This window comes from Neofelis nebulosa, chromosome 3 (genome assembly GCF_028018385.1).
Source record: "Neofelis nebulosa isolate mNeoNeb1 chromosome 3, mNeoNeb1.pri, whole genome shotgun sequence".
Classification (NCBI taxonomy): domain Eukaryota; kingdom Metazoa; phylum Chordata; class Mammalia; order Carnivora; family Felidae; genus Neofelis; species Neofelis nebulosa.
The window spans coordinates 201,812,042-201,829,489 of record NC_080784.1 but is presented as its reverse complement, the minus strand read 5'-3'; the positions used below and the strand labels follow the sequence as shown (position 1 = coordinate 201,829,489).

Sequence of the window (17,448 nt, the reverse complement as noted above, 5' to 3'; positions counted from 1 at the left end):
CATTGCCATAAGCGAGAAAGTGACATATTTAAGCACTGAAAGAGAAAAAAAAAGTTGAATCCAGAATTCTATTAAGATCTCTTTTTTTTTTTTTTTTTTTCAACGTTTATTTATTTTTGGGGCAGAGAGAGACAGAGCATGAACGGGGGAGGGACAGAGAGAGGGAGACACAGAATCGGAAACAGGCTCCAGGCTCTGAGCCATCAGCCCAGAGCCTGACGCGGGGCTCGAACTCACGGACCGCGAGATCGTGACCTGGCTGAAGCCGGACGCTTAACCGACTGCGCCACCCAGGCGCCCCAAGATCTCTTTTTAAAATGTACACAAATGAAGACTTTTTGCAGCAAACAATAAAAAAATGAAGGAATTCACTACCAGTAACTTTCACGATAAGAATTGGTGAGGCAAGCCTTTCAGGTAGAATGAATTTGATATCCTGTAGAAACTGAGGCTGCACAAAGAAACAAAAAATACTGGAAGTGGGTAAAAGGAATGTAAATGTAAAATCAGTATTTTTCATTTTTAACCACTTTAAAATATAATTTACTGTCTGAAGCAAAAATAAAATCAATTAATAATATATCTACAGCACAATAAAACAAAAGATAGGTGGGAGGCACTGGAAGTATATTATTGTAAGATTTAAAAAATTTATTTAACATTTATTCATTTTTGAGGGAGGGAGGGAGAGAGAGAGAGAGCGCGCGCGCACATGAGTGGGGAAGGGGCAGAGAGAGAGGGAGATTCAGAATCCAAACCAGGCTCCAGGCTCTGAGCTGTCTGCGCAGAGCCCGACGTGGGGCTTGAACTCAAACTGTAAGATCATGATCTGAGCTGAAGTCAGACGCTCAACTGACTGAGCCACCCAGGTGCCCCTACTGTAAGATTCTTACATTACACATGAAGCAGTATGATTTCGAGGTAGACGCAGATTAATTAATGGTGTATATTATAAATATAGGACAACCCCTAGCTATGATTTTTTAAAAAGAGGTAGGAATAGTAAACCAATAGGGAATTAAAGTGGAATCATACAAAATGGTGAACGAATCCAAAATAAAGCAGAAGAGCAGCAAATGAACAGAGAACAAATGGAACAAAGAAAAAGCAAGGTGATGGATTTCCATCCAACCATATCACTAATTACATTAAGTGTAAATGGTCTAAATATCAATGGAAAGCAGAAATTACTAGATTGGAATTTAAAAAAGGCTGCCTACATAACATGTACTTAAAATACAAAGATACAGGTTAAACATGAATGGATGGAAAGAGATATTATCAGGGGTGTTCTGGAACAGGCTTATCCCAGCTCATCTCTCTCCTACTCTGTGTTCGATGATGTCACACTGATAACTTGAAGTCAATCGTGGTGGGTGGACTTACATCACAAAAATCAGCAAAATCTACAAATCAGTGACTTTCTTCCTCTTTACCAGAGAGCTAGTTGTTAAACATTTACCGGCACCCCACTGGAAATACCATGCAAACATCAACAAAAGAAAGCTGAAGTGGCTATATTAATATCACACAAAGAGACTCTTAAATACAAAGAACATGGGGCGCCTGGGTGGCGCAGTCGGTTGAGCGTCCGACTTCAGCCAGGTCACGATCTCGCGGTCCGTGAGTTCGAGCCCCGCGTCAGGCTCTGGGCTGATAGCTCGGAGCCTGGAGCCTGTTTCCGATTCTGTGTCTCCCTCTCTCTCTGCCCCTCCCCCGTTCATGCTCTGTCTCTCTCTGTCCCAAAAATAAATTAAAAACGTTGAAAAAAAAAAATTAAAAAAAAAAAAAACACAAAGAACAACCTGAGGGTTGCTGGAAGGGAGGAGGGTGGGGCGATGGGCTAAATGGGTGATGGGCATTAAGGAGGGCACTTGGTGGGATGAGCACTGGGTGTTATACGGAAGTGAGGAATCGCTAAATTCTACTCCCGAAACCATTATTACACTATATGTTAACTAACGTGAATTCAAATAAATACATTTAAACATAAATAAACAAATAAACAAACATTAAAAAGTTCATTTAAGGCCAACTGAAAAAAAAAACAGACTTCAGAACATGTAAGAAGATGTTATGTAATGACACATGCAACAATTTAGCAAGAAGATGTAGTAATCCTAAAAATGTATACACCTTACTAAGGAGCATCCAACTATGTGAGACAAAACTGTAATGCAAAGAAAAATAGGCAAATTCACAATTACGGTTGGGGATTTCAACACTTAATGATAAATAGACAGAAAATCAATAAGAATAGGGGTGCCTGGGTGGCTCAGTTGGTTAAGCATCCAACTTTGGCTCAGGTCATGATCTCGCAGTTTGTGAGTTCAAGCCCCATGTCGGGCTCTGTGTTGACAGCTTCAGGTTCTGTGTCTCCCTCTCTCTCTCTGCCCCTCCCTGGCTCATGCTTTCTCTCTCTCTCTCTCAAAAATAAATAACATTAAAAAAAATAAAAAATAAAAAGAACAAATTAAACCCGAAGCAAGCAGAAGGAAGTTAATAAAAAAGATCAGAGCAGAAATCAGTAAAACAGAGAAAATCAATGAAACTAAAAACTGGTTCTTTAAAAAGATGAATACATATGATAAATCTCTAACCAAAATGACCAGGAAAATCACAGAGAAAACACAAATGACCAATTCCAGAATGGAAGAGGAGACATCACTGCCGAATCTACACTCATTACAAAGGTAACCAGGGGATATTACAAATGACTGTAAGCCCAAATATTTGCAAGGTTACATGAAATGGAGAAATTTCTTGAAAGAAATTTCAAATGACCAAATCCTAACCAATATTTACTTTCTTCTTCTGACTTAAGGAGAAATAAACAGAATAGACCATCTTTATTAAAGGAATTGAATTCATAGTTTAAAAGCTTCCTGTAAAGAACTCTAGGCCCAAATATCTTCACTGGCCAATTCTACCAATTCTATATGTTAGAAAGAATACCAATGCTACACAGTTTTTCCAGAAGTGGAAGAGGACAGAACATTTCCCAACTTACACTGCCAGTGTTACTGTGGTACCAAAATCATACAAAAATGTTACGAGAAAAAGAAAACTAAAAAATTCATAAAGCTAGGGGTAAATACTGTAAATGAGGCATTAGCAAACTGATTCCATCATTATATAAAAAGGAAAATACATTATGACCAAGTGAGATTTATTATGGAAATATAAGGAAAGTTCAACCTTCTGAAATCAGTCAATATCTTTCAACAGATTATAGAAACCACATGAGTGTCTCGGTTGAGAAAAGATATTTCACAAAATTCAACATGCATTTATGATTTTTAAAAACCCCAAGAAAGTTGGAAATACATGGAACTTCCTTAACCTGGTAAAGAATAACTAACTACAAAGAACCTTATAGCTAATACCAACGTAACAGTAAAAAAACTAAATGCTTTCTAAGATCAGGATCAAGGCCAAGTGTATTGAATGTTCTAGCTACAGCAACAAGACAAAAGAAAAATAAAAGGCATGCAGATTAGGAAGGAGGAAATAAAACGACCCTGATTTGCAAACATGATTATCTACATAGAAAGCCCAAAGAATTTACTGCCAAAGCTTCTAGGACTGAGAAGTGAGTTCAGCAAAGTTACAGGATACAAGGTCAACATACAAAACTCAACTGTATCTCTATTGATCAGTAATTAATGATTGATAACTAATTTTTAAAGCTTTTATTTAAATTCCAGTTAGTTAACATCCAGCATAATATTGGTTTCAGATGTACAATATAGTGATTCAACAATTCTATACAACACCCGGTGCTCGTCATGGTAAGTATAGTCCTTAACCGCCATCACCTATTTCAACCATCCCCGTAACCACCTCCTCTCTGGTGACCATTAGTTCTCTGTAGTTAAAGTCTGTTTCTTGGTTTGCCTCTCTCCCTCTTTTTTCCCCTCCCTTTGCTCTTTTGTTTGTTTCTTAAATTCCAGATGCGTGAAATCATGTGGTATTTGTCTTTCTCTGACCTACTTGTTTCACTTAGCATAATACTCTCTAGCTCCATCCACATCATTGCAAAATGGCAAGATTTCATTCTTTTCCATGGCTGAGTAATACTCCATTGTAAATATATATGCCACATCTTACATGCACCCCCATGTCTATAGCACCATTATCTACAATAACCAAGTTATGGAAATAGCCCAAGTGTCCGTCTGCTGATGAATGCAGATGGTAAGTAGTTTTTTTTTTTAATGTACCATTTGGATAGCACCAACATCCATAAGATACTTAGGTATAAGTGTAAAAAAATATGTACAAAATCTGTACGTTGAAAACTGTATTGATGGAAGAATCCAAGAAATCCTAAATCTATGGAGAGATATTCTGTGGTTGGAAGGCTCCACACTGTTTGGGTGTCACTTCTGTCTAAACTCATCTGTAGATTCAGTGCCATTCTAACAAAAACCCAGAGGTTCCTTTGTTTTGTTTTTGTAGAAATTAACAAGTGTATTCTTAAAGTTTTAGTGAAAAGGGAAAGGATCCAGAATAGCCAAATGATTTTCAAAAGAAGAAAAAAGTTGGAAGACTCTCCTTACCTGATTTCAAGGATTATTGTAAAGGTATGGGGAAAAGTATGATCTCAGGTAGGGCATAAACAAATAGACCAATGGGACAGGAAAGAATCCAGAAATGGATGTACGTGTTTACGGCCAATTGAGTTTTGACAAACTGCAAAGTCAACCCAGTTGAGAAGGAACAGTCTTTTCATCAAAGCATGCTTGAACTATTGGACAGCTGGATGCAAATGAAGCTTGATTCACACCTCACACCATATGAAGAACTAAATTACAAATGCATGTAGCTTTAAGTAGAAAATCCAAAAGTATAACATGTTTACAAGAAAACAAAGGGAAAAAAAATCTCTGTGACCTCATGTGAGGAAAAGATGTTTAGATACAACACCAAAATACACAATCAATCAACACATTTTTTTTTTTAAATTGGACTGTATCAAAATTTAAAGCTCTGCTTCTAAAAAGATTCTATTAAGGTGATAGAAAGACAAGCTACTGACTGGCCAAAATTTTTGTAAAACTTGATATCTAATAAAGGACTAATATGCAGCATATATAAAGAGTTCTCAAAAAAGCTTGATTAAGAAAAATCACTATGGCCAAATCATGGCCAAATGATTTGAACAGAAGGTGTCTAGGTGGAAAATAAGCAAATGAAAATATGTAAAACACCATTAGTCACTAGGGAATTGTAAATTAGAACCACCACCTCCGTAACAGAGTGATTAATAGGACAACAATAACCACAGGATAATAACCAGCACTGGTGAGGATCTAGAGGAACTGGAGCCCTCATACATTGCTTGTGGGATGTAAAATGGTCCAGTCATCCTGGAAAACAGCTTGCCAGTTTCTCAGAAAGTTCAACATACGCTTACCATATGACCCGGCAATCCTGCTTCTAGCTAATTATTCTAGACAAGTGGAAACTTAAGTTCATATAAAAACCTGAATGCCATTGTTTACAGTGGCTTTATACATAATTATGTAAAACTGGAAACAATTCAAAAGTCCTTCAGCTGGTGAATGAAGTAATCATGTATATTCATCCAGTGGTGTTCTACTTAGCAATCAAAAGGAAAGCTATTGATACATGGATAAATCTCAAATACATCATTTAAAGTGAAAAAAAAGGAAAACAAAACAGATTCGAAAGGCTATAGACAATACGACTCCATTTCTATGACTTTCTGGAATAGTCCAAACTGATCACTGGTTGCCAGGGACTGGGATGAGGGAATTTTGGGGGTGATGGAACTGTTCTAGACTCTCTTGTGGTGGTGCTTATATGACTGTCTGTGTCCAAATTCACAGAACTGTACATTAAAAGAGTGTATTTTCCTGCATGAAAATTGTTACTCAAAAGTAAGCATCTCGAACTACAGATTTATCAGGTTGATGATTTTTAAAATGATTATCTACCTTACAAATAGCCAAGCCAATGTATGCAGGAAAATTATCTGTTTGTTCTCAGATGTATTTTGGAGCCATAGAACACTATTTGGCACAAAGAAAGTGCTCAATAGATTTCTGTTGGATGGATGGATGGATGGATGGATGGATGGATGGGTAGATGGACGGATGGGTGGATGGATAAATGAATGACAGGTTCTCAGGAAAGACACTGGGCACTGGAGCCTCACTGGCCTGGGTCTGAATGCTGGCTCTGTTACTCCCTCTGACACAAGAGTCCGCAAACTTCACTAGCCTCAATCATTTCAACAAGAGACATAATCCCATCATCATGATGGCTCCAAAGCCACCCTTGTCTGCTCACTGCAGCCTCCTGGGGAAGGGAACTAACATTTGGTGAGTGCCGGCACTCGTCCCCCCGTGCATCCAGCGTCCTCCAGCCAACCCTGCTCTGATCGTGAACCCGGAGCTGTTTAGGGTCCGTTTTCCCTGCTAGACTGTGAGCTCCATAAGGCAAGGGGATTCCCAATCCAGGCTCTGGATTCCCAATGCTAAGCTGATACCAAATAATCAACCATCTAAACAATAACGATAGAAATAATGGAAATAATAACAATAACACTACCAGCTACCAGTTGTCTGCATCTACCGTTTGTCAGGCATTACGTTACGTGCCTTCTACAGCCATGGCACGAAATCTTCACAGACAACTTGCTAAGGCAGATTGCGAACCATCCACCCCATCTCTCAGATGAGGAAACTATCAGTTGGTCTGGCGGCCAACACTTCTTGAGGACTCGCCGTGTTGAGCATGTTAACGTGCATATGTTGGGTAACGAGATCGGCCACGAGTGTGAGACACCCAGACTGCCCCACGCTGAGGCCACACTTCACCTGGGCCCACTCCTGGCTTTCAGCTCGTTCCGCAGTCCCTACCCATGGCATTCAAGACCCTCATCTTTGGCCTGAGTACTGTCAACTCAAGACCCTCATCTTGGTTCCCACCCCCCCCCGTCTTTTTCCATAAGCTATAAAAGAAATAAAACTGTGTATTTCCCCCCTACACCATACTGTTGCCTCCTCTGTGCCTTTGCCCTGGCTGTTGCCCCTGCCTGAAATGGCCTCTCCTTGTCCTTACCGAACAGGCAAACTCAGAGCACACCCTCAGAGTCTAACTCAGATTGTCACCTTCTCCAGGAATCTGTCTTGACAGGGTCCTGTTTACACCTGTGCCCACGCGTCTGTCTGCCCCACTAGCCGGGGAGCCTCTGAGGCCCCGGAGAACATCACTCATCTCTGAGCCCTTCATCTCCTAAATGTTCTGTAAATATTCGCTGAATGAACACTTGACTCTTCATTTCACCACAGATGAATAAACTCTGAAGCCCTGGGCGGCCGCTGGAACATTTCTGACTTCTAATCTGGCACATTTCAGAGAGATGTCTATTTTTCTCTGATTGTGAGTGCCATCTGCTCTTTTAATTAATGAAAATTCAGTTCCATGCAAATGCCTCTTCCAAGATCATCCTTCATGAGCAACCTCTGGGAGCTTACTCATCAGCCTGTTCTCTGAATCTGTGTTTGGAACATTCTGGGAGCTTGTTATTGGGCCTTTGAACTGAATCACGCAAGTGAACAAAATCGACCAAGCTGCCACTTGACCTCAGGAGTTTACAGCCGTGGGAGCTGTAGGGTTTGAATTTATTGAGAGAGCTCTCCCTCACCCCGTCCTCCCCAGTAAACTCCCATGGTGTCTGAAAATAGATCCATTGGGTAAATCAGTTGTGCCCACTAAATCCCGTAAAACTCTCTCCTGTTCACGTGTTCATTAACATAGGGCTGAAGCTCCTTTAAATAGAAGGAAACCAGGAGCCCCAAATCCCACGTACATTTGGGACAATAGACTTTTGTCTTGTCTGAGAAATACGGCTTTGCAACGCAGGAACTTCAGGTCAAAAGGCAGCTTAGTATGTGGCAAAAGTGCGGACTTTGGATCCAAACAGACGTGGCTTCAAATTCTGGCTCCTTGACTTGCCAGCGGTGTAACTCTGGGTAGGTGAATCAACCTCCCTGGGCCTCAGCTTCCTCATCTATACAATGGAGAAATGTAGAAACCTCACATGGATCTTCTGAGGGTGGCTCAGGTGGTTAAGCGTCCAACTCTTGGTTTTGGTTCAGGCCACGATATCACGGTCTGTGAGTTTGAGCCCCGCATTGGGCTCCGCACTGACAGTGCAGAGCCTGCTTGGGATTCTCTCTGTCTCTGTCTCTCTCTCTGTCTCTCTGTCTCTCTCCCCACCCCTGCCCCTCCCCTGCTTGTGCTCGCTCTCTCTCAAAATAAATAGATAATTGCAATGACAAACATGTAGCAGGGTCACAATACGTGTTGGTTTTCTTCTCCCTTTTGGATGTGGGGCCCCTGTGGAGAGTGGCCAGCTGGGTCACCACTTGTCGGCTTCCCCAGAGGCTGGGAGTCAGGACATCACTGGGCAGCCAGGGAATGAGGCTGGGGCAGGCCCGGTGGCATCTCTGAGGAGGTGCCGGAAAGTCACCTGGAAGCAATGCATGGCGATGGAGCAGAGGCAGAGAAGAAAGGGCTGGTACAACACTAACCTGAATTTCTCCTGTGGCCTACGGTCTACACTCCTGGAGATCAGTCTGCTTTTTGGGGAACAGCTTGAAGGAAGTCAGAACTAACTTACAGGGTTACGAAGGCGGCTCCAAACGGGACGCATTTCTCCTTATGTCCTTTCTGCTCAGCTCTATTGGCTGCTCCTGGCATGGTGTCCCCTGGGCCTCAGGCTTGGCACTCTTCTTCTCTTCTGCGTCCTCCCTGGGGGACCCTGTCACTGCCTCGGCTCTGCCGGATCTCAGTGCTGGTAACTCCCCAGTCCACAATCCTGTCCACACCACTCCAGGAGCCTGGACAGCATTTCCCAGACACCTCAATTTCAAACTCAATTTCCTGGAACCCCACACACCTGTGGGCCCTGTTGTGCTTCCCACACAGAGGACATCACTATAGTCTACATCACTGTGCAAGACGGAAGCCTGGGAGGCAGCCTTAACGTCCCTCCCACTCCTGTTCTCCCACCCATTTGTTAAGTCAGTGGCCTCCTTGGACAGACTGGCCTCAGCTCTGGAACCTTCTGGAAAGGGATTTCAGAAAGACCTTCAACAGTGAAAGCCATATCAGTGTAAAGATTCAGCGTCCCAAGGGGACTATCTGAAGTGAACAGGCTCCCTTGAATGCACGCCTTCTGGTGTTCACGCGGACGTGGGTCTGACTCTCATCACCGATGTCTTTCCTCAGCTCTAAAATGGGAATGAATAATTGTGCCTGTTTGTGACATTGAATAAGACTGTGGATGGAAAGCACTTAGCTCAACGGCTGGGCACGTAGCAAATACTAAGAAGGACTATTTTTACCATTATTTGTGGCCAAACTTCACTTATTTAATAAATAAAAGATGAACGACACACGTAGTGAGTTCTCGGAGGCGATGACATAGTTTTCAATCTCTACACATTGACGCATGTGAACTGACAGAGCAGATAAACAGCTAAGCCAAAACCCATGCGTGACACTTCCTACAAAACTAAGTTGTCTCCCCACAAGTCCCTAAGTGTAAGTGCGTGAAAACAAACCAGCAACAGTGACGAGACTCCTGTGGTAGTGATTTCTGAACAGAGGGAAACAGAGAAGACACAGGACCGGATATGACGGGCTAGAGAACAGAGAGCGCCAACACAGCCTGCAAGAATTTGCTGGAAGGCCTAGCTGGCCAGTTTGAGAACAGTGGCTAAAGTCTGGAAGAGCCTGTCCAGTCCAGTGCTCTGTGGGGGCAGGTCAGTCTGTCGTCCAGCTGGAGCTCCCTTCTAAATTTTTTTTTTTTTCAACGTTTATTTATTTTTGGGACAGAGAGAGACAGAGCATGAACGGGGGAGGGGCAGAGAGAGAGGGAGACACAGAATCGGAAACAGGCTCCAGGCTCCGAGCCATCAGCCCAGAGCCTGACGCGGGGCTCGAACTCATGGACCGCGAGATCGTGACCTGGCTGAAGTCGGACGCTTAACCGACCGCGCCACCCAGGCGCCCCTGGAGCTCCCTTCTAGAAGGAGTCCCAAGGAGAAACTGTTGAAAGTGGAATCAAAAGCTCAGTGGGACAGGGGCCCCCATAGACTAAAGAAAGAGATGTTCCAGATCAAAGTGGGGAGGGAGAACAGATCAGGAAGTCTCAGATAGCAAGTCCCAGTGGATTTGGACACTCTTGAAAACAATAGAAGATGTTCGATTAGAAGAGCTACCCTGGGGGCACCTGGGAGGCTCAGTCGGTTGAGTGTCTGACTCTTGATATTGGCTCAGGTCGTGATCTCAGAGTCATGGGATCGAGCCCTGCATCAGGCTCTGTGCTGAGCACGGAATCTGCTTAAGATTCTCTTTCTCCTCTCTCTCTGCCCCTGTCCTGCTTGTGCTGTCTTTCTTAAAATAAATAAAAAAAAATTCAAATGTTTTTATTTATTTCTGAGAGACATAGAGAGACAGAGGATGGGGGGGGGCAGAGAGAGAGGGAGACACAGAATCTGAAGCAGACTCCAGGCTCTGAGCTGTCAGCACAGAGCCTGACGTGGGGCTTGAACCTATGAACTGTGAGATCTTGCATGACCTGACCTGAAGTCGGATGCTTAACCGACTGAGCCACCCAGGCGCCCCAATAAATAAACATCTAATTAAAAGAAAGAAAGAAAAGAAAAGTTAGCCTGAACCACATCATCATCCAAAAGTTCAGGAAAACTAATTTCACATTAAAATAAAGAAACAGAAAGGTATCGAAGTCAAATTCCATGCAAAGTTATCCTAAGAGGAAAGAAAATAAAGAGCAGAATAACTCACTTAACAATGACGATGGATCAGAAAGATGCACAACCCTCCATCTCAAAACAGAGGAAAACCGTGACCTACTATTTCAGAAGCATTAAAAGATGTGATTGGTTGTTTCATTAATGGTTACCCAATGAGTCAGCCCTTCTGGTATCCATGCCCCCTGCGGTCCCCTCCCACAAGGTCTCTGGTCGTGGTCATGTGACTTGCTTTGGTCAACTGGATGTCAGGAAATGTGAAACAAGCAGAAGCTTGAAAGCATGTGGGAAGTGGGTTCTCCTTCTGGAAACCACTGCCACCACGTGAGCAAGCTCACTCAGTCCCCCCAGTGATGCAAGACCACATAGAGAAAGACTCATTGAACTCAGCTGTCCTAGCTGAGCTCCGCCCCCAGTGGACTCCCCCTCCCCCCCCCCCCCCCCGGCCCAGTGGATGAGTGAGCCCAGCCTAAGCCAGCAGAGGAACCATTCAGGCAAATGGTGGGTTGTGAGACACAGCACGATGTCACTCTTCTAAGCCACTAAGTGTTTTTTAAAACAATGTTCATTTATCATTCTCCAAACGTATTTTTTGTCATCTCAAAACTTCCTTTCTTTGTTTTTCATGGAAGTATAGTTGACACCCAGTGTCCCATGAGTTTCAGGTGATTCCACAACGCTATACACGTTATGCTGTGCTCACACGAGTGTAGCTACCACCTGTCACCATACAACACTACGAAAGTGCCATCGACTATGTTCCCTATGCTGTGCCCTTCATCACGTGACTCATTTCTTCCCTAAGTAGAAGTGTGTGCCTCCCCCTCCCCTTCCCCCATTTCCCCCTCCCCCCATCTACCTCCCCCTCTGGTAACCATCAGCTTGTTCTCTGAATGATGGGTCTGTTTCTGCCTTGTTTTTTTGCTTGTTTATTTGTTTTGTGTTTTAGATTATACATATGAATGAGACCATATGGTCTTTGTCTTTCTATATTTCACTTAGCATAATACCCTCTAGGCTCATCCATGTGGTTGCAAATGGTGAGATCTTATTCTTTTTTATGACTGAGTAATACTCCATTGTGTATATACACATCTTCTTTATCCATTCATCCATCGATGGACGCTTAGGTTGCCTCTGTATCTTGGCTATTGTAAATAATGTCGCAATCCAGGAAGGGAGCCTATATGTTTCTGAATTAGTGTTTTTGTTTTCTTTGGGTAAACATCCAGTACTGGAATTACTGGATCATATAGTAGTCCTAGTTTTAATTTTTTTTGAGGAGATTCCATACTGTTTTCCACAGCGGCTGCACCCGTCTGCATTCCCACCAACAGTGCACGAGGACTCCTTCCCCACATCCTCACCAACACTTGTTATTTCTTGTCTTTTTGTTACTAGCCATTCTGACAGGTGTGAAGTAACATCACATTGTGGTTTTGACTTGCACTTCCCTGATGATGAGTGATGATGAGCATGTTTCCATGTGCCTGTTGGCCATCTGGACGTCTCCTCTGGAAAAAAATGTCTGTTCATGCCTTCTGCCCATTTTTAATGGAATTATTATTATACAACAATAGAAGTTCTTGGATACTAACCCTTCATTAGATATGTCATTTGCAAATTTCTTCTCCCATTTTGTAGGTTGTCTTTTCATTTTGCTCATTGTTGCCTTCACTGTGCAGAAGAAGCTTTTTATTTTGATGTAATTCCAATAGTTTAATTGCCTGAAAAGACCTATCCAAAAAAATGTTGTTATGGCCAGTGTTTCTCTGTGCTCTCATCTAAGGGTTTTATGGTTTCAGGTCTCACATTTAGGTCTTTCACCCATTTTGAGTTTATTTTTGTGAATGATGTAAGAAAGGGGTCCGGTTTCATTCTTTTGCACATAGCTGTCCAGTCTTCCCAGCACCATTTGTTAAAGAGACTGTCACCTTCCTATTGTGTATTCTTGCCTCCTTTGTCATAGATTAATTAACCGTGTATGTGTGAGTTTAGTTCTGGGCTCTCTATTCCATCCCATTGATCTCTGTGTCTGTTTTTGTGCCAGTACCATACTGTTTTGATTATTGCAGTTTGCAGTATAGCTTGAAATCTGGGACTGTGATATTTCCAGCTTTCTTCTTCTTTTTCACGAATGCTTTGACTATTCAGGGGCCTTTTGTAGTTCCCTGCAAATTTTAGAATTATTTCTTCTAGTTCTATTAAAAACGCTATTGGTATTTTGATAGGGATTGCACTGAATCTGTGGATTGCTTTGGGTGGTATGGACATTTGAATGGTAGTAATTCTTCCAATCCGTGAACATAATATAAGCCACTAAGTTTTGACTTGCGTTGTTACGCAGTCATCAATAACTAATATAGACACTAAGAATTAATAATTAATATAGACATTAAGAAAACTATGCAAGACATGAAAGAACAACATAAATTGGAATTTAAAAAACTCAGAAATCAGGCAAGAAAATTCAGGAAAAAAGTAGAAATAAAGGGAAAATTACTTCTGTAATAAATATTTTTCTAGAAAGCACACAAAGCAAATAAACACAACAGATAATCTTTAAAAGAAGGAGAAAGAGAAATATGAGGAAAGTTTTAAACAAAGAAAGGAAGAGATACAAAATATTTGAAAATCACAAAATATTGAAGATTTGTAAAGGCCCCACATTCAGACAGTAGGTGTCCCTGGAGAAAACAAAGTAAGGAGATAGCATGCTTACTAAAAATGATACTTCCATCAAAGGTCTTAAAGAAAAACCAACCTGAAAAAACATGTTGGAAAAACACTGTGTACCTAAGAATATAGACCCCACATGACCAATACCAAAGTTATATTTTGGCAACACCACTGGACATTAATAAAAAAGAAAAAAATGGTTTTGTCTGCCTTTTTTTTTTTTTCCCTGAAGCAAGGTTTTCTATCTGGGTAGGAGTCCTCTAGAAATCACAGGAGGAGAAGGTCTTTCTGGCAGGGAAGACAGCAAAGACAAAAGTGTGAGAGCACCTGGCACCTACCGGGAGGAGATGGGGCCTGGTGTGGGGGTGGCAGGTAGGCGTGGGGGTGGGGTGGGGGTGAAGCACAGGAACGCTGATGCCTCAGGCACTGGGCCTACAACACCCCAAAGGGGCCTGGAACACTCACCCATGTAGGGCTTGGTCCCAGCCATAGAGGAAGCCTTTTCTGCTCCTTTCACGATCGTCGCTATGTTGAAGTCTGTGATGTGAACATGTCCTGGAGATAGAGAAACAGAAACCCCAGTTAGCAAGAGCTGCAGACAGCTGGACTATTTCCTTGTCTACTTAAAGCTGTGGGCTGTATGGTGGGTACAAGAACATATTAGAACTTCTACACAGAATAGTATTTTTATCTGATACTTTGAAAATGTCTAGTTTGGGCAGCATTATTCACAGTAGACAAACTTAGACAAATTTAGGACAATGTAAGGTCCACCAATGGCTGCAAGGATAAAGAAGATGTGGTGTGTATAAACAATGGAGTACCATTCAGCCATGAGAAGGGAGGACATCCTGGTGTTTTTTGACAACATGGATGGATCTGAGGATATCACATGCTAAATGAAATAAGCCAGATTGAGAAAGACAGATACAGAATGTATCACATCTGTGTGGAATCTACATAAAAAAAAGCTCACAGAAGCAGAGAATAGAAAGTGGTTGCCAGGGTCTGGGGTTGGGAGGAATAGGGAGAGTTTGTTCAAAGGTATAAATTTTCAGCTGTAAAATGAATAAGTTTTGAGAATTTAATTAATAACATGGAGACAGTTAATACCATTTGAATGTGTAGGTATATATACACATACACACAAAAAATATCTCAGTGATATGCAAGTTTTTTTTTCTTGTTCGTTTAGAGAGAGAGAGAGAGAGAGAGAGAGAGAGAGAGATAGTGAGAATCTCAACCAGGCTCCATGCTCAGTGTGGAGTCTGATGCAGGGCTCGATCCCACGACCCTGGGATCATCACAACCTGAGCCAAAAGCTAGAGTTGGACGCTCAACCAACTGAGCCATCCAGGCGCCCCTCTGCCAGTTTTACAATGTGAGTTTTTGGTGATACATGCATATTACTTTTAAGTAAACAAATCTAATGAGGACATGATGCAAAAGTTTATGGATTAAAAGTTTGGAGGCACTGACCCGCAGAGTAAAAGCTCACGGTAAATAAATGAAAGGGGTCAGTCTGGACTCCCTCACCCAGGAAGCTGAGTGGCCATGGTGAGGAGAGAGGGTGGAGAGAAGGTTTTCATGCCCAGAGTACACTCTTGTTCTGCTGTTTGCTATGGTCAGTGGGGGCCTGAGGAATCCAGTGGGGAGGCGGCTGGGGATTTGAGACCACCTTCCATCGAGCCTAAAGTAATGGCAGCAGACGGGACACAGAGAGGCTGGGCGCACCCATATGTAAATGTTTAAGAAGCCTGAGAGGGAAGTAAGAAGGACCGAGAAGGAAGGAGACAGGAGATGTGGGGTAAAGGGGGTGAAGAGAAGCAGGGAAGGAAGGGGGTGAGAGGGAGAGAGTAGCATTCTGACAGTTGGTACTGGCCTCCCGGGGAACTTGGTACATACCAGAGCCAACCCTGAGACCCCTGAATACCAGATATGAACGCAATCACATTTCTCTGTTTGTCATCACATCATGTGAAAATGGTTGGATTTGCACACCTGAAAGCTGTGTTCGGGATGCCGGGACTTAAACACCCAAGTGGCTTGCGTACAGAAAACTGTTGGGAGGGCCTAGAGGGAACCCCCAGGAGGTGCACAGACACCCGCCAGAGCAGGTGCCATGAGGCTCACTCGAGACGCGTGCCTGATAGCGTTGGACGCAGTGGACAGAGAGAGCACCAGTGGGTTCACGTGCAAATCCCCAATCTCAGGCTTAGCTGCCAGCCCTGATGTGTGGGCAGGCTTCTGCCAGACGCTGTGTCCAGAGCTCCTGGGTGGGATGCGGCAGCCGGGTACTCCGTGAGGATGTCCAGTTCCCTTCGGGCGCTTGTGGGTGAAGCTTAAGTCATCTAGCCAGGCCCTTGCTGGGAACCCCTTGAGGCCGGACGCAGCATGTGCCCACCCAGGGGGCATCCTTAGAACATGCAGCTGCCGCAGCCTCTGGGGCTGGACTTGGCGTCCGTGCCACGTCCTACCCGCAGGGAGGCAGCGCGGCCTAGCGGTGGGCACAGACTCTGAGCCACACTGACTTGCTTTGGGTCTCAGCTGGGCTGTGATTAGTTGTCTGATCTTGGGCAAGGCACTTAGTGTCCCTGGGCCTCATTTTCCTCGTCTGTAAAGTGGGGAGGGTGGCAGCGAAATACCCATCCCAGAGAGCGGCTGGGTTTAAGAAAAGCAGGGATTAAGAAAAGCAAAATGAGGGGCGCCTGGGTGGCGCAGTCGGTTAAGCGTCCGACTTCAGCCAGGTCACGATCTCACGGTCCGTGAGTTCGAGCCCCACGTCGGGCTCTGGGCTGACGGCTCGGAGCCCGGAGCCTGTTTCCGATTCTGTGTCTCCCTCTCTCTCTGCCCCTCCCCCGTTCATGCTCTGTCTCTCTCTGTCCCAAAAATAAATAAAATAAAAAAAAAAAAAAAGAAAAGCAAAATGCTACAGCGGCTGGCACACACGTTGGGTGGTTTCTCGTATGTGTTTGCTCATAGCTGTGTTATCCCGCCTCGGTGTGGTTCAAACCCACCTTCTGCAGCCAGGGCCAGTCCGTCCCCCGCACCTGCCCAGGCCCCGTTTCTTCTTCTTTTTTTTTTTTTTTTTTTAACATTTTATTTATTTTTTAAAGAGAGAGAGAGAGACAGACAGAGACAGAGACAGAGAGAAAGAGCAGAAGCAGGGAAGGGGCAGAGAGAGGGAGACACAGAATCAGAAGCAGGCTCCAGGCTCCAAACTGTCAGTGTAGAACCTGACGCGGGGCTCGAACTCACGAACCGCGAGATCATGACCTGAGCCAGAGTCAGACGCTCACCCAACTGAGCCACCCAGGTGCCCCTCCCAGGCCCATTTCTTTTTTTTTTTTTCAACGTTTTTTTTTTTTTTTTTTTTTTTTTTTATTTATTTTTGGACAGAGAGAGACACAGCATGAACAGGGGAGGGGCAGAGAGAGAGGGAGACACAGAATCGGAAACAGGCTCCAGGCTCCGAGCCGTCAGCCCAGAGCCCGACGCGGGGCTCGAACTCACGGACCGCGAGATCGTGACCTGGCTGAAGTCGGACGCTTAACCGACTGCGCCACCCAGGCGCCCCCTCCCAGGCCCATTTCTAATACTAACAAACGAATCCACAGTCCCGTTGTTGACAGTGAGGCACGGGAGGGTCTCAGTCATTTCTGCCCGCACACCTGTAGGCTTCCATGCAGAGCCACCACACGGAGAGGACCCTGAAACCCTCCAGTATGGCTTTTATTTGGTTTTCCTTCACTTCTCCCTTTCTTTAAAAAATATTAGTATTTGCATTATGAAAGTGACACCAGCTGATTAGAGTAAGTCAAAGACTGTAAGTGGGCATCTGAGCCGCTCCCCCACCCCTGCTCGTAACCACACGGAGTCACCTGGTTCTCTGTCCTTTCTCCCTTTTCTGCATACGTGTCTCCACACATATTGGTTTGTCCTTACAGTCATGAGA

The 17,448-nt window shown here is 43.9% G+C and overlaps 1 protein-coding gene across 6 annotated transcripts in view; it reads right to left on the bottom strand.

Annotated features, from left to right (window-relative positions):
- The window catches only part of STK32B (serine/threonine kinase 32B), a 391,097-nt gene that overhangs the window by 46,698 nt on the left and 326,951 nt on the right, over positions 1–17,448 (bottom strand). For all 6 annotated transcript variants that reach the window (XM_058723112.1, XM_058723111.1, XM_058723113.1 and 3 more), the window contains one exon: positions 13,959–14,048. In XM_058723112.1, the coding sequence (XP_058579095.1) occupies positions 13,959–14,048 (90 nt within the window). The remainder of the gene's footprint in view (positions 1–13,958; positions 14,049–17,448) is intronic.